We start from the raw sequence: 22894 nt of genomic DNA on the forward strand, positions 1-22894 counted from the left end.
TTCTTTATTCTTTTGGATAACTCGGATTTATCTCAATTTCACAACTTGAGGTTTACTTTAAGACGATCCTCAATATCAGTGAAAGAAAATTTTTCTTGGATGATTGTTACTATGTGTAAAAGCTTTGAGTTGAACCATATAAATTGTATGTTTTTTGTCAACTGTTACCTCTGCCTAACCCTATTCTATTTCACGTCTTAATCCAAATATGTTGTGCATATTGTACAATAATACCCAGCGGACACCCTGCATTTAAGCCCCTGGTTTCCTCTACAGGATATGGTGTTTGTAGCTGGTGTTGGTGGAATACTATGCTGGAATCGTATGACGGAGGGGGAGGAACACCCCGAGGCTTCAGTCAGCTCTGACTCTGTGCAGCACTTCTAAATGAGTTCCTTATTGCCATCCGAAAATCAGCCATTGTTCAGTGTTTGTCAGTTTCTCCGACAGAGGGAGATTGAGGTGAAGAAAACAAGAGAGAGAGAGAGAGAGAGAGAGAGACAGACGGAGAGAGAAGAGAAGAGAGGGAGGGGGGAAAAAGAAAGAAAAAGAAAAAAGGAGACTTAGGAGACAGAGTAAGAAACGTAGGTCTCTCTTTTCTCCCGTCTAGACATTTTGTGTCTTGTCAAAAAATGTGCTGTTTATTTAAAAGTCACATGACCCAGGCTACATTTATGATTCACAGAGCCTAATTATTTCTCACCGAGAGCCACAGGGAGTGTGTGCCTGTGGAAAGAGAGGGAGGAAGAAACGAAAGGGAAGGAGGGAGGGAGGGAGAAAGAAGAAAGAACGAGACAGAAACGAGTTGGTGAGTTGGTTTGTGCTCTGCCTCTGCAGCTAAAGGGACCTGGACGGACGAAGAGCGCACTCGCACTCGCTTCCTCTCCTCACGCACTCTTGTCTCCTCCTTCATCCTGGGTGAAGCTGGGAAAGTTTCTACAACGGCTGGAGCTGCGCGCAAGTGGGTGAGTTTGGCTCTCAGGACACTTTCTAAACAATGCCTTTGTTTGTTTTTTTTTCTTCTTCTTCTTTTTTCCCTGGACTTCCTCTCTCTTTTCTGCTGCGAGAGCTCGAAAAAGGAAAGAAAGGCATTTTTGAGTGCAGCTTGAGCCGATACCGCTGTCAGCCTTAATTGAAGACAGAGATTGAGAAAGTGAGTAAAGGGAAAAGAGAAAACCAATCACAGTTTCCATAGTCTGGGACGAGCTCCCGGTACAAATATAGCTTTCCACTCTTTGATTTCATTCCATGTGTGCATATCAAAATAATTGTATTTGTTAACTCAATCTGTGTTCAATTGTCCTGAAAGTTTTTATACCCTTTTAACAAAAAAAAAAGGCAAAAGTAATACATCATCCCGATGTGTGAAAAAGGATACTATCGGCATTTGCATGTTTGTACTGGCTGTGAAGGGACCTTTCTAAACATGTGTTTGTTTTTAAACAGCCGTCGCTTTGCTTCTATTTGCGTCTGTAAAGCATTCAGTGATTGTGGAATGTCTGTAAATCTCACCTCCATTGTCATCCTGTCAGTCTCGCTGGCGAAACAGACTGCACACGCAGCCAGGTGAGCAGGTTCCTCGGCACCTGAGTCATGTTGCACAACTTCCGAGAGACACAGTGTGCGCAAAACTGCTAAGACAGACACTTGGGAGCGTTAGTGCATGACCATGTGGCGCCACTGGGATTTTTGATGTCACCCGATAAGCCGGACCTCTACAGGTATAACTTGTAACGTAAACGTATAGGTTGGCGTTATTGCTTTTGAGAAAAGACTGAATTGAAATGGTCTCAATTTGTTTGTCATTGTGAAATTTGCCTTTTATTGATTCAGTGATTTTTAGTAAAGGTTTAACTTATTTGTTATGACCTCCCAGAAAACTACATATCTGGCTGTTAACTGTGACAGGTTACATGCCAGTCAAGTTAGAGGTGATTGCGTTATGTGCCAGTCTGCTCTATGTAACTGAAGCTTGATCAAAGATTTGCTTTTTAATTTATCAGTAGCTCGTCTTGTCGAGTGCTTGCGATGTGTCATATAGTCAAATAGTGAATGTTGGTATTTCACACAGGCCTACTCCATGGTTATTTTGAATGTGTGACACAACGATAGGAACAATCTGGGTTGAGGAGGAGCCTGAGACATGAACAAATTGCAAACAAGACAGCCATCAATTTAGCTACACACACACACACACACACGTGATCAGGCCCTACCTTTTATAGCTAGAATGCCTCCAAGTTTCTCAGTTCCGAGTTGTTTACATCTCTTCAGATTAACCACGAGTTTACACGAGCGGGGACAAAAAAGGGACCGTCACAAAGAAAAACAAACTATTGTCAAACCTGATATTCACGTTCCACCATGTTTCAGGCCTGAGTTGTAATGTACCTTCTCACCCCTGCTTAATGGAGCAGCAGACATTCCTCAGCTGATTGTGAATAAACAGATTAAATATAGCATCGTCAATTGCATCCATTCATTTCCGCTGGCGTCAAAGAAACAATGAGTAGGATGCTTATTATGCTGTTTGTGTCTGTGTGTGTGTGATACGCATGTGTGTATTTTTATATATATATATATATATATATATATATATATATATATATATATTACCTAGACAAACAGCCTCTTTGTTAAATAATTCACTTTTAAAAGTCTAGACACATGTATTTACTAAGTTATATGTGATAGTGGCCATATTTCTACGAATATCTGACAGTTTGATCTTGGGGGATGTTTGTTTGGTCCTTTCAAGTAAAGCTGGTTAAAAAAACACCTTATATATTTAATGCTAAAAAAAATCGAAAGGTTTCCTGTTGGTTACTGATAGTACCAAAAGAGTGGAGTTAGATTTAGGTGTAGCACTGCATTAATGATTATGTTATTGGAAGGTCCTCAGAAATGTGTGTAGTAAGTAAGAAGTGTGTGTGTGTGTGTGTGTGTGAGAGAGAGAGAAATTAGTTATATATATCACTATAATTGGAGCTGTTATTCTTATTCGCTTGTGGTTGGTTAATGAAGGTCCAATTTTTTTTGTGTAGTTGATGGAAAAGATTGGATGATGTGAATATTTTTAACATTAACATTCTGAAGTAAATAAGTTCCACACTTATAAAAGAACAGTTTCGCTTTCTTCTAGAAAAGGGTGTTTTGGTCTCGTCCAAGTGCCGACGCATGAAAGAAATAATTTCAACGCAAGGATTCTTTTTTAGTGTTTTAGGAGGAAGTGTTTTATAGCAAGACCACCCCACTGCGTGAGGGTCTCATCTCGTTTTTTTTCATCTGTCAAGAATTCTTTCTCAGGCCAATGAAGTGCAACCATCAGGGAGGATCCAGACAGGTGGTTTAAGGGCAAAATGAGAGATGGGGAAGGGAGCTAGGGAACATGGCTCTCTGTACCCTATAATTACGTAGGAAGCCGTCAGATCACTATTTCCCCCTGTATATTTTTGCAGGTGTGTAAGGACGTGTGTATGTAACGCTTTGTGTGTCAGGCGACGTGTGCGCATGTCTGTGTGTGTTTGTGTGAAAGATGAACATCTGCTGTTTGAAGTTCTTTTTTTTCTTTTTTTTTTCGCTGCCTGCGTGTGCTTGCGTGCATGTTAGGACTTATATTAATGTGCATATAGTGTGTGTGTGTGTGTTTATACTCATGGGCTACTGTAACTAGAGACGCCTAATTGTCTGATTAAATAATCCGGGCTTGTATGAAACAGCTAGCACAAAGACCAGCTCAATCGTGACTTTTTTTTAGTCTATGCCTGTGTTTTTGATCCATTGCCATCAGGGTGGATTTAGTAAGTGATTTCTGGTCACGGTGTTGATGGGCAGACTAAAAATATGCTACAAGCTGTCAGTAACTGACAATTATCACTATTCTGGGGTTGAGTCATGTAGCAAAGAGTCTCACTGTTAAGCACACAAACTAATTGATGGTTTCCTGATTTGTCATGATTTTTTTCAAACCAAGGTAGATAAAAACTTAATATCCTTATTCGTCCTTTAGTGTAATTTGTTCTTTGATTGGAAGAGGCATATCTTCACAACTTGCTCGTAGTTTCTTCGCCAAAGACATTTTAAAAAGAAATTATCGATTATATTTCACACGCTCCTTCTCAATCACTGCTGAGGCTGAAATATGTTAGCTCTGGTGGAGAATAAACCTAAAGAGTATTCAGTGCTACAAAAAAAATCAGCCCAAGCCTCTACTTTTAAAACATATTCTCGTTTTTGAGATTTAAATAAAATCAGAACACTAAATGTAATGTCAAATCTCAAAAAAATTCAGAATTTATCTAAATAAAGTCAGAGGTGAAGCTTTTTGGATTTCCCAGGAACGTTTAGCCCCTCACAGTCGTCTCTCACACGCTCACATCCTTGACGTTAAGCAGATTAAAGAGATTCAAAGTAGAGTGAGCCGGAGTCAGAACCATAGATAAACCATAAGTCCAAATCAAATTCTAATGCCTGAAATAGCTCAATTCCTATTAAGCAGCTAACTTTGGATGTTTGCTGCTTACGATTGCTAGCTAGCTAACGTTAGTGTAGCCTGACTAGCTAGAACGTTACCTAAACGTTTTAACATCTCTGACATGAACCAGCTATTTTAGTAAAACATAACAGCATTTTTCATTTCCTGCTTTTGCTTAAAAATCCCAGATGAATGACGGACAAAATATCAAGACAAGGCAAGACATGACAAGGAAGCTTAGCCTTGTTAGCCGTCCTTCACATTTAAGTAATTTGTCCTAATAATACATTTCTCCTCTGTTTTTAAAGACTCGTTTAATTATCCCCCCAGTTCTGCTATCCTCCCTCCACTGCTCTCTTTTTCCCCTCCTGAGGTCCAGCATCACATCATGGAACACTAATGTCATGTCAGTGGCTTCGGTCCTGCTTCATTCCTCGGTCCGTCTCGTCACCTCACACTCCATCCCTCCCTCTGTTCCAGCTGCCATGGCATGACACACACATAATTCTGGTGGCGAGTATAAAACGTAACGCTGGCTCATCCTGTTTGCTTTTTTTAATTTTTTTTATTTCTGTTTCCGTAATGGAGAAAGGATTTAATTGACGTCTGAAATGTTCACACACAAGCGGCGAGCCTCTCCCTTCCGACGTGGATACAGTGAAAACGGATACAGCGTGCAAATTGCTTGTTGTGACACCTATTGGCATTCGGAAGAGGCAGACAGAAACAGAATCTCTCACGCAGGGGTGTGATTACAGGACAATTTATTTAATTCTTCAGCTTCTTCGCTGCAGGATGACGGATTCTCAGGTGACGGCTTCTGCACTGCAGGTGACGGGTTACCTTTTGGCCGAAGTAGGGGTTATTCCAAAGTGTTTTTGGGTGTTAAGAATATGCACCCGATGCCAGAGCTGTGTTTCAGTATGCTGAACCAGTCAGAGATTTTATTTTGGAATTAAACACACCAGCGAGTTAGGATTGCTTTGTCTTGGTGAGACGGACGACATCACACTTTTCAGCAGCGCAAAAATATACAGGAAAGTGGGGGAACAAAAAAAAAAGGCAGACATAAGTGTGAGAAAAAAGGAATGAAAACCAGCCAGAAGGAAAGAAAAAAATGGAAATTGAAGAAAACAAACTTGTGTGTTTTTTTTTTTTTTTTTTTTTTTTTGTTCGGTGTGCCTCGTCTGGCTCCTGCTCCTCCTCCATACTTTGTTGTGATGTTCGCTTGTTGCCCGAGCTCGTGACCAACCCGAACCCCTCTTCGCCTCAGGGCGTCTCTGCAGCAGCCAAAATGTTTTGCACAACACACTTCACATTCAGACATCTTTATTCAATTGGATCCACATGCATTTTTATAGGAAGCCATGGCACACAAGACCGGTGTGATTTCACCACGCTCTCATGTGAACGTCTTCCTGGCAAAACACGGAGACAGATTGTTTTACCAACAAGAGCTCCAGATGAAAAAAACTCTGCTGTGCAGCACACATGTTCGCCGTTTCATACACAGGAACTGAATATCATTTATTTTTGTCAAAAAAATAACAAAAGGTTCCAACAATTCCTCAACAACGCATTCATTTTGTACAGATGAATTCTGCAAAACACGTTTTGGGATGAATTAGCTAACGGATCTTGTGCAATATGGATCGGAGGCATGTGTTAGCACAGAAAACAGGAGTGGGCAAGTCTTTCTGTGGAGCGTCAGAGAAGAGTCTGAAGTGTGCCAGTCACCGACAGCAATCTGACTACATTCCTTTATATGGTTTAGATTAAAAAAATCTTTCATGCTGAGGAAAATGTTTTCCTCTCACTCGTGTGTTTTTTTTTTCTTAACCTTCACCGTATGCCCCATCTTGTGTTTTCTCTCTCTCTCTTTCTCTTATTTAACTCAAACGAATCCAAGACTCCAGGCTGTGGTTAGACATTCTCATAAGAATGTCCCTTTGATGAAAAACAAATGTGGAAATTTAAAGCCTGGGTACATGATCCATATAGTTAAGAGTATAGAGTGGAAATATTAAGAGAGAACTCGAGGAGGTAGGAAGTGACCCCAGAAACCGCGAGTCCTATCACCAGGGCAAGAAGGGTTCATATAAAGAAACCTTATTCACCCTCATCTTTTTCTAACATCCTACGTCATCATCTCTTTCTCTTTCTCTGTTCCTTCTCTTGGTGGTGGCATCCTTGGCCAGTCCAGCGCTTAAGTCTCAAGTGGCTGTTTTCAGCGAAGGAAGAATGTGAGAATGGCCATGTAAGAGCGACACCTGATCCTGAAAGAAAAGGGACACTCGACTCCGGAAAACCCAACCCTCCAAAACACTCTTTCACTGTGTTTTCAGCACCTCAGGCAAAGGCCAACCCTGACCATCAATCACATCCCTGTGACATTACTGTAGACACAGAACGCATCATGGACCACGCTCAGAGCTCCTCTCTGTTTCTCTGTCTTTTTCTGACTCTCTGGGATTAATAAGCCTCGGCATGCTCGTCTAATGATGTGTCGAAAAAGTTTGGTCAAAACCCGAGTCAGCAGTGAAAGCAGAGGTTGGTGGAAAGTCCCAGCTTGGGCTTTTAATCCCTGCAAACACTGTGGGCCTGCTGCGTGCCCCTCGAGTCCACTGGAGCTGCCAGACACGGTGAACGAGTTTGTGTGTGTGTGTTGGAGTCTGCCAGAATATAGCCGTAATAAGAGACCATATGTGTATGTACTTATGTGTGCTTGTGGTATATATACACACACACACACACATACATACATACATACATACATACATATATAATATATATATATATATATATATATATGTATATGTATGTGTATGTGTGTGTGTGTGCCCCAGGGCTTAGGGGGCTGTGCCAGAGACTGGGATGAGGGTGTTGGGGGGAATGAGCTCACTCCATGCAGTCCGTGCTCCATAAACCCAGCGCAGGCCACGTAAAAAAAAAAAAGCCAATGTGACTCATTAAAACACACTGGCGCCAGCTTTTTTATTAATTCATTACTGTGTTTTTTGGGAAAATTCTAGAAACACGGATCTCTTTTCAGTTCCCCTTTAAGATGGCTTGCTTGAAAGTTTTTTTAGGGGACACACCAAAATTACTTTAAAAAAATGGAAGAATAAAAAAAGACTGGAATATAAAAAAATTCTTTTTAGAAATATAAGATTTAACAAATCAAAAAAAAAAAATTCTGTACACTGATTGTGGATTAATTTCCTGAGTTTTCCTTGTGCTGGTGATTTCAGCTTTTATTAAGAAATTGCAATATTATAATGGCAAATAATTTTTTAAATCTTTTTTAAACATATATATATATATATATATATATATATATATATATGTTTAAAAAAGATTTAAAAAATTATTTGCCATATATATATATATATATATATATATATATATATATATATATGGCAAATAATTTTTTAAATCTTTTTTAAACATATATATATATATATATATATATATATATATATATAGTTTTGTTTTTGAACCTGTGTGTCAGAACAATATTTTTCTTCTCACAGCCATGATTTTTTTCCATTTTCCATTTGATTTTGATTAGATGTCAAAGCTCCAATAATAACATAAAAAGTTTTGAGTTACTTTTTAACATCACTTTGAACTTCCAAGCCACACAAACATTTAGCAGAAGTCAGGAAAAGAAAAATGTCTGTATTCAATTTGAAGCAGGCATTTCCTGGCTTTGATTAAAAATGTGAAGAAAACACATCTCTTATTGTCTGTTTGTAATGATTGTGTAATGGCTGTGGATGGGACCCTGCGACTGGCTTTCTTCTCCTCGTATTTGAGAACCGTGCAGAAAAACGCATTTGTTCTGTCACTGCACCGAGCGAGTCTCTGAGGCACCTGCATGGAACTTTGGGCCATGTGCACTTTCATCAAGCGCCGACGTCCAAATGATATCTGTTACATGTGGAAAAGTTCTATGGGGTCATGCGAGGCGTTGTATAAGCAGTCGGGCCGAGGGTGGGAGACGCGGGGGGAAAAATAGGGGGTGAGGCTACGGTCTTCGTCGGAGCTTGAAAAAAAAAAGAAAAACGGGGAGCCCTTAGGAGACTGGAGAGGATGAAAAACAGACTCTGAGCGAGAGAGAGATGGATAGAAAAAAAAGGGTAAAGGAGAGTGAGAGAGCGAGGGATGGCAAGGCCCTGTGGCAGTGGCTGGCTGGCTGGCTGGGGGCGGGTGCCTCACCGCCTCGCTCCTTCCTGAGACGTGGCCACTCGAGGCCGCCTGAGCCGCGGATGCACATGTGGAACAGTTTACGGTAATGGAACTCTAAATTAGTGGCGGTTTCAAGCTGCCTGCAGCAGTAGGCTGTAATTAACTGGCTCTGTTGAAAGAGAAAGAGCCAGAAAGACATGCAGGGAGGGTGTGTGTGTGTGTGTAGGTTTTCAGGAGACATATATTTAGAGACCATGAGAAGAAAGCACTCAGTGAGAAGAGTTTGAAGCCTGATGCTTTCAAATTTGAAGATGGCACAAATTACTGCAGACTACACATCTTTTTTAATCTTACATCATTCTGTGTGTGTGTGTGTGTGTGTGTGTCGTATTCCTTTCATATGTGTGTAACTGATTTTTCTGTGATGCGCATGTGATTGAAAGAAAAAGAAAAAAAAAACAGTTTTCCATGTGTCTTGGAATGCCGTAGCCACTTTGCAGGGCATACGCCCATCGCTGGTGCCCCCCAGTGCCCAGATTTTGAGCTGCTCCTGTCACACAATACATCTTTCAGTTGCCTGTCACCTTTTAGACTTGTTTATTTCCAGTTCCTTGCTTCTTTTTTTTTTCTTCAACTGCTGCACAAGCCACAGCACTTCCAGAAAACTCAGTTTTTTTGGCTCAGTACATTCACAGGGGAAAAAAAGCCACATGTAAAGACTCGGCCGCTGGCCCCCACCCACTCATAAAATCACTCTGGGCAAGCAAAAATCAGACAAAACGGCACAAAGTTTGCAAGTAAGAGGATGGTTAGAGCATGAGAGAGATGTAGAGGCAAAAAAAGAAGTTCAACAAAGTTCAGCCTCAAAGATGCAGCTCTACCTTTTTTGTTGCCCTTCAACTTTTCTTGCTTTCTCTCTCTTTCTCTCTCTCTCTCTGTCTCTCTCCATTGGGGTGAGTGGGGCAGTTCAGGGCCCGGAGCCTGGCTGGGGCTGAGCTGGCCTGGCAGCACAAACAGAGAGGTTCTTTCTTGTGGAGTTCTGGTGATTTAAATCATATGGCATAGCCTGGAAGCACTGCAAAAGTCTGGATGCTTTTCAAAAGTGCAGGAACAAGAGCTCTCTCTCTCTCTCTCTCTCTCTCTCTCTCTTTTTCCTAACCACTTTCTTATTTTCCTTTCCCCTCCCTCTACACCCCCCCCCCTTTTTGCTTTTTTATTGCGCTCTACTTTCTCTGGTACTTTTTGTACTTCAGAACCCTCTCCATTCACGCATACACTCACACTGCTCTCTACACTCTTTTGGCAGGTAGAGAAGCAGTTGTCATTCACCTCTTTTGATTTATTGTACAGTTTTATTGAGTCTCACGCTCTAGTTCATGGTGTTCTTGTAATCAAAAGCTTATGTTTTTTTTTTTTTTTTTTGCTATTTTCTCTCTATTCGTACAGGTCCTCTGAGTAACTGAAGCGCTGAGTACACCAGGTGAAGTAAACCTCCATCACCCTGGCAGCTTGGCCGGGATCACAGGGCCAGCCAATCAGAGCCTCGGCCTGCGGTGTCGCCATGGCCACCAATCGTAGCCACATGCCCGGCTTCCCGCCCGCCGTCTATCCGTTTGCCTTCAACTCTATGCGGAGCCACTCCCCCTTCGACCTGATGGCCAATGGCAGTCTGTTCGGACGCTTTGGGGCGGACCTTCCCAAAGAGATGGCAGCCTTGTGTAAGTACAGTCCCTCTCTCTCTTTCTCTCTCTCTTTCTCTGACTCACTCTCTTTCTCTGACTCACTCTCTTTCTCTCTCTCAGACTATACATAGTGAAGCATGATTAAAACAGTATGTCCAGATCATTAGTCGGTTGCAAGATTAGCTTTTACAGGGTGCCCCAAAATGTCATGTTAAAGGGCATGGAAAAAAAGAGGAGAACGAAACACTGCTGATTAAAAAGTTTTTTTTAACTTTAAAATGAATGCAACTTCAGTCAGATCCTAGAGGGCGCTGTTGCACACAAAATGGCCATAACAGCAAGTGAAAAGACGGTAACGATTAAACTAAAACTGCTTTTTGTGCAAAACCTTTGAGACATTCCAGAAAAATAACAAGGTTTCTTAAGCACTGATTATCTTGGCCATGTGAAAGAAGCGAACCTATAAAGTTATTTTGGAGCTGGAGTGTGTCATTAGCGGTGTATGAGAATTTCTGGCAAGAAATGGGGGGTAGGGGGTGGTTATGGGGGGGTTGGGGGAGGTCCTGTCAGTGAGGCAGTGGTTAGGGTGAAAAGTTAAGACAGTGATTTGAAATCTTATCTGGCTGCTGGGGGAGTTTATGGGTGGCAACAAGTAAGTAAAAGACAATGAGTTTTCCCCCCTCACACAGTCTCACAGACATGCACACATTCTCCCGGTGCGGTGTCTCTCTCACTCTTCAGCATGCCCGGACAGCGCTCTTGCCTTTCAGATGTCAATCAATACCAGCACCCCCCCCTTCATGCTGCCAACCTAATCCAGTAGGTATTTATTTAGAGAGAGAGAGAGACTGAGAGAGGGAGATAGAGAAAGACAGAAAGAAAGAAAGAAAGAAAGAAAGAAGGGAAGACAGAAGGGAAGACAGAAAGAGAGACATAAGTAGGTGGGGGAGATGGGTATGTGTGAAAGAGAGAGGGAGAATGAGAGAGAGAAACACACAGACAGACAGAGAGGTTGTATGTTTGTGTGTGTTTGTGTGTGTGTGAGAGAGAGAGAGAGGGCCTGAACACCTGGGGGTGACGTTCCTAATGTGGCGGAATCCAAGAACACACCCTGCTATGAAAACACACCAACAGAGCCTCTCTGTCTCCCTCTCCTGAAAATTAAAAACATACACCTTTGTATATGAGGACAGCCAAGACCGAGTCGCCATCGTGGAAAAACACTCGTCTGGATGTGGAGAAATCGGTCCTAGAGAATCCATCATAGTAGTCTGACGCGCCAAATGTGGATTTAAATAATCAGCCCTGGCTCACACAGACATCTAAGATAATTACAAAAAAAAGAGTATTTTTTTCAGAGATGAAACTACCAGGCTGCCCCACAAAGGAGTTCAGTGGGGTCTGGGGTTTGGGCGAGCGTCAAACCCCCCAATTTACTTTTTGTTCTGGATGGAGTTTGACATTCTTTTTAGACACACATGCCATAAGTCATTTTACTGACACGGTGCCATTGCAGGCAAAACAAGTGTCGCAGTGCTGGTTTACTTTTGAAGGAGTTGCTTTAACAGGCTTCCCCATTGTTGTCAAAGCAGTCTGTTGGCTAGACAGCAAAAATCCCCGGCTCATAATGGGCCCAGTGCAAAGAGGAGCCTGTTTCTAACTCTGTGTGTGTGTTGTGCATTTTTTCTTAGGCTTGTGTGTAACTGCCTGCAGAGTGCAGACATGCTCTTGGCTTTGTTGCGCATACAGCGTGCAGATGTGTAGACAGGTTCGAGCATCTCTCAAGATCATAGGTGTTGGCACATGTCTCTCTGCAGTGCCTGTTTCGATAGGTTAGGGACAGAATTTGGGAAGAACGAGCAGGGAGAGGAAGGAGGGAGGCTAATAAAATAAACAAAAATAAGGGGGAGAGCACATGAAAAAGATTCTTCAGCAGTGTGTCATATGTGAATGTCAGCTTGGGGCTCAGTTCTAATAGACAGTCGTTTGTGTGTGTGTGTCTGTGTGTGTATGTGTGTGTGTGTGTGGCACTGTCATAACCCCCTGTGTCCAAATCTATGCTGATCCGTCATTAATCGGAGGCCTTTACTTAAACGGCTTGAAGCCCATTAGCAACACTTTCCATGTGATAACATTTACACTAAGCTTCGAAACGCTCCAGCAAACTTCAGCCAATCAGAATGGAGGCATGTTTTGAAAAAGCTCATTTCATTTATCTGTACAGACCCCCATGGGATCAGCTGTAACACCAATGCCAAGGTCCTGTTTAGTCTTTCCCATTACTTGCAGTTTTTCCTTACTGATTTTTTTTTTTTTTTTTTTTTTTTTGCAAATCCTGCTGGGATGTGGAGTGTCCTGAAGGAATGATGTGCTAGTTTCAGCTTGTTGCTGAGAAAGAAAAAAAAAGTGTGCAATGCTGCCCCTTCTGGAAAGAGCTAGTGTAGTTGTTTTGCTATGCGCAAAAATCCACATGCATCAGACACATTGAACCAAGACACACACACACACACACACCAAAACAATATCTCATGTTTCAGCAACACAATTGAAAATTACATTAATTAAAAAAACAAAAAAAAAAATCAGTGGAAATTTGCAACTTTCTTGTGTCTCACAAACACCCCCCCCCACACACACTTTCTCTATCTCACATGTTACTTTTTAAGAATTGTTCTCTGCCTGTATGAAAACGAGCACTGAAAAACGACTGTTTAAAAATCAGAGGAGAGGAAAATCTAGAAGAGAGTGGCGGTTAAGGGTCTGAGTGCAAACAGCTCGCTGGTCCTGATTATTTATTCTTTTAAAAAAGTTCACTTGAAGTATTGGGTTTCAGCCCAGCTCTTGGCTGCCCCTGCTCTCTGAATGTGTGCATGCCTCTGTGTGTGTGTGTGTGTGTATGAGAAAGTGAATGAGGAAAAACGTCAGCAACAGAGCAAGAGATGGAATGAGAGTAAAGTATATACTTGAGGTCTGGACACTTCCTCATAGGCATAAAGACTCCATTATTTCCTGTTTACACCTTCGCTTTAATTCTCTCTACTTAAGTCCCAATAGAAGCTGACCGGTTTTGCTAAAAGCCTTTATTGTAAACAACTCTGTTCAATGTCATATTGAATGAATCAGGCACGTGGGGCCTTGATGTATTCGCCAGTCCGTTTACCGTCCTTTTGAAGTCTTTGCTAATAAATCGTTACAGCAGGAAACAATGCAATCAAGACATGACGTTCCAGATGATTCAGCCTCATTGTTGGTGGCCAGAACTGAATGCCCTCAGGATCACCCTCATCTGGGCTTAAGGCACGAACACAACAAAGAAACCAGAGTCCAGGAGCAACTGATATAAAAGTTGGACTTGAGTAACTTTATTCACTTCAATCTCCTGTGCTGATCCAGAACATTACCAGAAATCACCGGGAAGCACATTTCATGTGTTTATACTGAAATATTTCTGAGATCTTACTGCTAGCTTTGTGGAAACAGAAGAGCATTTTTTTTTCCACACTCAGAATGCCATTTCAATAAGAAATCCAATGTAGTAGTAAAGACGTTGAAGCTCACAGGTTTCATTAGCGTTTGGATGCTGATCTGTGTACAGATTAGGAGACTGAAGGACTTTTTTTTTTAGGTAGAGGTGAAGCGAGGACTAAATGCAACTAACACCTTCATTCGAATGGCAGTGTACCCTATTAATATGTTTCATACAGATAACTTTTATGCAGAGTGAAAGCTATGTAGTTGACATTTTACTACACACCCCTGAAGGACATCATCTAGGACATTGAAGATCACATGTTAATTATAAAGAGATATGCAAAGCATACAGGGTGGAAGATTCCTTCATGGTTTGTTTGCTATGCTTTCACACCCATCGGTATTTTCCTAAGCCTCGATTCTTTTTGGCTCAGTGTATATTTAAGAGATTTTATGCTGTCTGAGCATAATAGAGGGATAAAAACAGCCTTGCAAGAGCATGCGCCTACTGCCTTTCAGTTTTACACATCATTATTAGCAATGACTTCTGTTTCTTATTTTTCTCGTTTCAACACATCTCCAATCCTCAGTTGGATATCCTATGTCGATCTCACCATTCCAGTGGGATGGAGAAAGAGAAAAGTGGTGGGATGAAGAGGTTGAGTAGTGAGAACACTGGGTCACTGCTGTCTACGCATGATGAAAGATGAAGATTAAGAGGCAAGTATCAGGAGAAGGAGGAGTGTTTGAGTGTCCAGTGGACAGAACCGGGCGTGACGTGCAGGACAAGGGTATGACCATGGTGACCAGGAAGAGGGCAGATCAGGGGCGGGGATTTGTGCAGTGGGTCTTTAAAAGGGGGAGGGGAGGAAGATTTTGGCAAAACTTTTGTAATTGTACGCGTTTCCATTTTTAAATGCTTTATATTAAGACACCAGGGACTGACTGTGAGAAAGAAAGCTTGAGGCGTTGGTTCTTGATCGTGAAGACCCTCTCACCAAACCAACACCTGAAGTTCGCCTGAGTCAGATGGCAGCACGAGATTACACACCCTTTCCGATCTGAACATGTGTCTTCCGGCATCTTGCTTGTTTTAGTTGATTGATGAGAAAGTCTCGCAAAACGAAGGTTATCAGGAGACCGGAAAGTAAAAGACACTCATTTGCAAAAAATCAACAAAGCTCCACTCCATATACACTATTAAACCCACAAAACCCTCTGGAATGTGCTTGGCATATGTGCCTTTATGTGTGGTACGCTATGTGTCATGAGAATTGGTCGGTGTGCACTTCCACATGTGCGGACTTGCCCTGGTGAAGCTTTGAAATCTGTGGCAACTTGAAATGTGTGTTTAGGTCTAAAGCACAATGAGTCGACTAAAAGTAAAGTCAAACTTCAGGCAATGTGTTTTATAAACTATATAAATATACTAACACATTCAGTATGTGTAACACTGGGTATATCCACAGCACAAAACGATTATTCTTGCCTGTCTAATGTTTTCATTTTAATCTCTCTTACCTTTTTTGACATCAGAACCGCATTCGAATCTAAATTATTTAGCTTCTAAAGTCGAAATCTTTTTTTTTCGTTCGTTACTGCCGGGGACTGTAGAATATCTAGGAAACAAGTTTTGAGTATATTATCGTTTTCATTTTATATTAGTCTTGTGTTCATCCAATGAAATGCTTTCTACAATGTTTATGTCCCTCCCTGTATGCTAGGAGCTTCTTTGTAGCAAAAATGTATAAGCAGTGCGCACAATATTCCCATTTCCAAGCATCTCTTGGGGCCGGAATGCCGATCATGCTGATCTCGAAAGGGATTCGGTCTTTGCACACCATCTGAGCTTCTCCATCTGTAAAAGTTTTAGAAGTCGACTAATAATTCAGTTAAATTGTACACCTAACATTCAGATGTGTCAGATACCTCCCACTGATAAACCTGTGGCTCTCCGTCATATCTGCTCAAACTTACAACATTTTCAAAGCAATTCGAAAGACACGCAGCATCTCGTTGTCTAGGATATCCTCCTGAACAGGCTTGGGTGGTGAAAAATCCTCCCCAGCTGACAAAAGTCTCTTGCTTAATTCTTTGCTACACCACTGGCTGTTGTGTAAATCAGTAAACCACTTGACACTGGAAGTACGTCAGCATTAAGTGATAATTTTGTAATCGGTGACAAAACTTTTCAGTTTAGGAAATATATTAACAGTTTTACCATTCTTGTATTTTTACTGTTAGAATTTGTTTTAGAACTAGTATTTTATTTAACATGATGTTGACATTTTGGTCAATCTTATGAACCCCACTGAAATGGCACCATGAACCTTAGGTAGAGTTGATTATATTTGTTTTTTTCCACTTTTACCCATTTAACCCTTTCAAGCCCTTTGTTTCATTGGATGGTGTAAATGTTTCATGTGTCTGTATATCCATCTATGTGTTTGTGTGTATTTTCCGTTTTTCTCTTGCACAGTAGTTGAACCTGAGCCGAATGCAACGTTGCTCTGCAGCTCGTCTGCGTGCAGCATGTCTCCGGCCTGCCGAGGGTAGATGACAGAGCCAGCTAAGTGAGATGGATTTCCTGCAGTTCAGGGCCTGTTTGTCATTGCAGTTTTGTCACACGAGATGGGGAAAGAGAAAGAGAAGGGAGGGGAAAATACTGGACTGAGGGTGGGTGAAGACAGACTTGGAGAGTCTGGTCTTTGGCAAGGAAAGGAAAAAAAAAGAACTGGGTCTTGTCTTTTTCGAATCGTTTTTGACTTAACGTTTGAAAGGAAAAAAATGGCAGACGGATATGTAGAGTTGGATATCTAAAGTACTCTTTCTTTCCAAAGTAGCCATGAGGTAAAAAAGCAAATGAGAGAGAAAAGGAGAGCAGGATAAGTTGGGGGGAAAAGTTAGTGGCCCTGTGGGGGTTTCTCCTGGAGTTCACTCCTTTTGGACAGGGAAGGAAAGGGAGGGCGGGGGCTCAGGTCAACAGCACTACGATGCTAGGGCGGATTAAATGTCTGAGCCAACTCGGGTTTTTTTCCCTCCAGGTACAGGAGCTATGCCTAACAAAACTCTTCGATTAGGGAAGGGAGAGAGAAGAAAACGTGTGTGACTGAGTTTTTGTGTCTCTTTTCAGTGAAGATGGATGGCAGGCAATGAATTAGTCTAATCTGCAACGATAAAGGCACTAGCTAGCACTCTCACTACTTTCTGGTACTGGGGAAGTTCCACAGTCATTTCTCTCCACACAAATATGAAATGAAACCCAACAAGAAAATGTCGTTCTCTGGCATTTATTATTATCTTATTTCGTCACGATGACTTCACTTTTCTGAGCATCATTTAGAAAGTGAGACAGACAATAAATAAAAAACAAGAGACCAAAAACTGCAACCCCCGTGCACATGCGGTATGACTGCAGTCTATGACTTAAACTTAAAAAGGCCAAGTTTTATTAGTGTAGCAACCAGCCTCTCCACTGTGCCACTTCTTGATCTGTTCTTTTAACGTCCTCTTCCTTTATGACATGACAATTACATGAAGGAGCAAAGCAACTCAATTGATGTTTAGTATCAGCTCAAACAGAAGGGCAATTAACCAACCCCTTTAAACCCCCCCACCCCCCTCTCCCCCCACACACACATACCCCCCTTCTTTTCCTCTCTCCCCTTTTCCGTCTCTCTCCCCTCTCTTTCTGTCTCTGCTCGTGTGTGAGAGCCACCTAAAGAAAATAGATGAGAACCATAACAAAGTCAAGAGCCTCAGGATCAATAAACAGTGTAATCAGCACTAGTCCCAGTGCACGAGTATGAAAAATGCTTCTTTTGTACCCTGTGAAAAGACTAAACATACACACACACGCCGAGTGAGAAACAGCAGAGCGGGACTGAAAAGACTGTACGTGTATACAGAGAAGCTAACCAATAGCACAGATTGACAGGAAATGGTTCCTTTTTCTGAGGCAGTCCAGGCTGTACCACTTTCTGCGATGAAGAGGGTGAGATGGTTGTAGTGAGTCTGGAAGTTCAGCTGTTTGCTTGGTTTGAACCCTGCTGAGGGTCTTGCTTTCCCTCAGCTGTTCTGACACTGACAGCCATTGGCATTGACACTGGCAGAGCTATTTATTTCATAATGTCTCGTCTACAACCCCCCCACCCCACCCCCAAATGTTTAACGTGTGTACAGTGTTGCTAACTTGCCCACGTTTGTTTCTAGATTTCGCAACTTTTTAGACCTTTTAGGAGATTTTTAATAAGAGCCTGGTGGCAGATCCAAGCAGATGTTAGCAACTGTCCTGCACTTGACACAGATCTCCAGCTCGCGTCACAGCTGCTGCTTATACGAGTTGAGAGAGCAGACTAATCACTGATCTTGTTTTCCAACAACCAATCACTGTTCACCACTCTCTCTCTCTTTTTTTTTTTTTTTTTTACATATATTAGAAGAGAGCTTTACGAATCAATCTTTTCCCTATCTACTTGCTATAACTTGCTATTCTTTTTTTTCTGCATACTAGAAATTTGATTATTTAGTATGTATATATGTAAATGGTTACTTTATTTAGCCATGACCACTTTTTTTCTACAAAAATTGAGCTGTAATCTATTATTTCTGCTTCCGATCAAACTCTGTAGTCCATTCTTTCGCAGGCGTCTCTTTGGAAAAATCGTCCTTCTTCATGTAACACCTTTTGATATGCAAATTTCCATGACAGTTCAATTAATATGCAGATCAGCTCATGACATCATGTGGTGACTTCTAGCGACTTTTCTGAGCACGCATTAGCTACTGTTTGGCAGCACCGCATGCGTGTCAGTTACGTGAGAGAGTTTGATGGTCTGAGTGAGTGCAAAAGTCTCAGACCTCAGGTGAAGTTAACATTCTGTGAGTTCAGGTAATGCCACATTGTTTGTAAAATTATCGTATGCAAACCATCAGCTCAAATGAATGTTTACCATTGCTGATGTTTTCATATTGTTAGGCAAAGTGAAAAGCAAGGTATTTGAATCTATGCCACTTTTATAATGAAGGTCCCACAGAAGTGGTCATCAGTCATTTGCTGTCTTTTGTGGAGACAAAAGAGGAGACTTTTTTTTCTCACTCTGGCATCTGCTGCATGCACAATGCTCTCTCTCTCTCTCTCTCTCTCGCTCACTCTCTCGCTCTCTCTCTCATTCTGTCTCACACACTCTTTCTCTTTCACTCACTCACGCTGGACTTTAATATGGTTATGATTAGAGACGGAGTTGAAAAGGGAGGGAGGGATCGGGGGTCTCATATTTACTGCAGGGGAAATGGGGGAGGTGCAGAGTCACTAAAGCTGAACAGAGATGAGCGAGTGTGTGAACGTGTGTGTTCATGGCTTGGGTGTTCTGTGTGCTAAAATATGAATCACCAAGAAGACCAAGAAAAAAAAACGAGGCCAGTGAGATTGAAATAAAAGTTTGTTCTCTAACCAGATCAGGGCTGGCAAGCACACACACAAACACACTAACTCTGGCCCTTCCTCTGCCCCACCTCCTGCCTCCCTCTCTCCTTCTCTCCTCCTCTCTCCCCCTCCCTCCCTCCCTCCCTCCCTCCTTTCGCTCTCTCTCTCTCTCTCTCTCTCTCTCTCTTTATCTCTCTCTCTCTCTCTCCACCCCCCTTCGTGGGCGCGGGACTGAAGCAGTTGGTTCGTTCCTCTCTGCCTGGGACTCAGTGAGTGCTATGTGGAGCTCTTATTTAGGTCGGTTACAGAAGACTAAGAGCAGCTTGCCCAAGGGCATCCGGTGAACTGAGAGCAAGAAAGAGAGAGAGAGGGAGAGAGAGAGTGAGTTTCAGCCAGCCAGGAACCAGCTCCACATTCCACCCCAGTGAAAGGCAGACAAGCAGCACTAAGAATATAGAGGAAGAAAGGAACAACAGGCGCAGATCCTGAGCAGAGGAATTCCAGCCTGGGTTTTGCCAGTTTGTTGCTCTTCTTGTTGATTTGAGCTAGGAAGCAGTTGTTAACTTCGAAGAGTCATAGCTTCGGGGACAGGGACAATCAGTATGTTCGACTGTATGGAGCCTCTGGGGATGGGACCCAGGCAGCTGTACGATGTGACTAACCGTGGTGCGTGCATGCTGAGGAAGGCGAGTCCCTTCTTTGCAGGGCTAGATCACTTCGCCTGGACGGGGACTACAGCCGTTCAGTGTAAGTGGTTTTCTTTTTCTTCCTGCCCATGCTGTCATCTTGCCACCCATTCAGTTTGTAACTTAGTGAGCCTTTGCTATGCCTTGGCTGTGCGTGTAGTCTTTACACCATGGAGCTTTCGTCATGCTGTTTATTTGTGTGAACATGTGAGTGGCCAGAGAAGTGTGTGTGTGTGTGTGTGTGTATGTACATGTCTGTCTGTGCTGTTTGAATGTTATTATTTGTACATGAATGTCAAACTGAGTGTCTGGTTTCAACACCAGTGCAGGTAACCTAATTCCTGACCTTGTCAGTTGTTGAAAAGTTACACAGTGAAAAATAGGAGGGTAAAATATAATGAGGGAGAGAGTTAAATGAGGGGTAGAGGAGAATCCGACTCTTTGCAATAATTTCAGTCATGCACATTGGATTTGTTTTCTTCACATCCCAATTGATGGCAGACATGTCTGAGATCCCAGCAAGTCTGTCCATGACCCTATTTATCATTCCCAGCATCACCCAGGACACAGACACAGCAGGAGGAAAGACATATTTTAGAATAAAGGATCATTTACATAAAGGATTTATCTGGGGAACTGCAAGCATCTGGCTAAGGGGTTAGCAAATAAATAAATGAAGACATTAAGTGAAATAAAGAGAAGGGGAATTGGATAAACAATGTTCAAGCTGTGTCAAAAGCAGCAGTACTGTGTTCCTGTGGCTTGGATAGTCCCCTTTTTCTGGATCTCTCACTCTTTCTTTTTTGGCCCTCCCTTGCTTTTGACAGTCTTCTGGCTCCCGCAAGGGCCCTGTCCTAGTGCAGACAAAACTGGGATCTTTTTTCATAGTCTCACAGGGAGGTTAGCATGTGTATGCATGGGTGTGTGTTAGGAGAAAGAAGGAACGGCCTGTGTTTTTGAGGCAAATCCAAAAAATGAGCATTTGCACAAGCAACACAGCTCTCATTCTTCAGCTTCTCAAATAGGAGCCGGTTGCTGCGCTTTAGGGTTTTTATTTGTTCAACCTTCTGTTTTTTTGTTCCTTGGTACTGGCCTCTGTGGGGTGAGTCATCTGTCTTCATTAATCCTGAAGACACCAACGTTTCAGTGGCTGTCAGCCACACTGGGCCGCCATTTAATGAAGACAGATGCCCTGTCAGGGGCCTGGCTGAGGCATCGCGCTCCACACCGCCTCCCCAGATCAGAGCGCGATGAGATCTGTTTATTTAATCAATCAGGTTTCACCAGCCAAGAGCAAGCACGCACACACACACACACACAAGCAGGAAAAGTGTCCCTGTGCTCCCTGACTGTACGAATTCGTAGCCCACTTGAGTTCCAGGAAACGGGGGAGCTAGAAATGTGGTGGGAAAGCGTGGGCTGGCCTGAGGGAAGGACCAGTGTCCTGTTTCAGCCCTGCATGCCCACTAAAGCTCAGTAAACAAGGCCAGCTTGTCCCCCTCCAGCCGCCACTCGACTCATTGTCCCCCTCGATGAAGCAGATGAATTGATGTTCAAACCCAATATCTCATTAGGCCCAAACCAGCTGCGGAGTATGGCTGGCTGATTCAGTGAGGTTCAGACGGTTGACTTCTGCTGCTGGCTGGCTGGCTGTCTGTCTGTCTCAGCACTTTACAATCCCCAACATTGTCTTTGTAGTCTACAGGAAGGAACTTTCCCTCATAAAAAATGTCTGCTTTGCCAGTGAGACACAGATATTCTGTTTTACTTCTATGGATGACTCTCTCTCTCTCTCTCACTTCCTAACACCACCTCAGGAGCTTTTTGTAATTGTTTGCACCTTTTGTTCATCCAGGGAGACTTGAACCATCCTAGAGACCCACTTGACAATGAAGAGCCTTTGTCTTTGTACCATTCAGTGAAAGCTCTAGCTGCTTGCAATAGGTAGAGAAATAAAAGCCTTACTGGTCACTTTAAGATGCATAGTCAGCTTTCCTGTTTTTTTTTTTCTTTCTTCATGCATCTCTTTCCATCCCTGAAGTCAAAGGTGATGGAGAGGTTACACACTGGGCAGAGTCAGCTCTCTGCACCACGTGCACTGCACTTGTTAAGACCCTGAAAAGGAAGACAAGTCAAAGTTGTTTTTTTTTTGTTTTGTTTTTTTTTTTTAAATTGTGCAACACTTAGAACAGGGGCAAAGGCTTAAAGGAGGGGCTGGTATGTGCACTTGAGACACCAATGTCAATTATTTGGAAACATATCAGTTAGCAACAAGATAACATCACATTTCCTCTTACCAATTGCTTTTTTAAAAGGTGAAGACTCCTGACATTTGAGCATTACACAGTTGCTACTATGAATAATACACAGTAAATACAGATTTATACATGTCATAAAACATTTAGTTCTTTTTACAAGACAGATTAAAAAAGCAACATTTGGAATCCCTTGGTTGAAATTCTTTTTAAATGGCTGCCATCACAATGTAGGACACACACCTCCTTTCATTAATTTTCTGTTAATGGAGGTCATCCTGTACAAAAGATTCAATTAAAAGATTACAATGCTGCAGGGGTCGGGTGTGCGAGTAGATAAAATGGCGATTCGAAGATACGTATGTGTGTATCACAGAGAAAGAGATAGACGGTATAGCGTGTGTATGTGGTGGTGACCGTTTACTGGCCCCGTAGTGAGAAGGGTATGTTTTTGTACTCTGTGTTTATGAGGCTGCAGAGGGATTTCTGTTTTAGCAGTTTGGAATTATTTGTGTTGATTGTGGGAAAAGAACGGATCATTCTGCCCTAAATCCTGCGCACATATCTATCTAAGGAGTATATGTATACACAGATATATTGTATGCGTCCTCCACTTTAAACAGGTATGACATTGCGTCATTTCTTTTCCTCATCTCAAAACAATAATTTTATCGGCTGCCCATCGGTTAGACCGTTTCTTCTCACTGATA

At 42.3% G+C, this 22894-nt stretch overlaps 1 protein-coding gene across 3 annotated transcripts in view; it reads left to right on the top strand.

Moving 5' to 3' along the window:
• The first annotated feature begins 535 nt into the window (after positions 1-535).
• Positions 536-22894, top strand: part of rarga (retinoic acid receptor gamma a) — a 35110-nt gene continuing 12751 nt past the window's right edge. Inside the window, exons 1-2 of one of the 3 annotated variants that reach the window (XM_058409686.1) lie at positions 536-965; positions 10112-10383. In XM_058409686.1, the coding sequence (XP_058265669.1) occupies positions 10227-10383 (157 nt within the window). In that variant the 5' untranslated portion in view covers positions 536-965; positions 10112-10226. Of the gene's footprint in view, positions 966-1605; positions 1722-10111; positions 10384-19469; positions 19991-22894 lie in introns of those variants that run through there. The other 2 variants (XM_058409688.1, XM_058409689.1) reach the window with 2 other exon arrangements.

The sequence above is a fragment of the Hemibagrus wyckioides genome, linkage group LG15 (assembly GCF_019097595.1).
Source record: "Hemibagrus wyckioides isolate EC202008001 linkage group LG15, SWU_Hwy_1.0, whole genome shotgun sequence".
NCBI lineage: Eukaryota > Metazoa > Chordata > Actinopteri > Siluriformes > Bagridae > Hemibagrus > Hemibagrus wyckioides.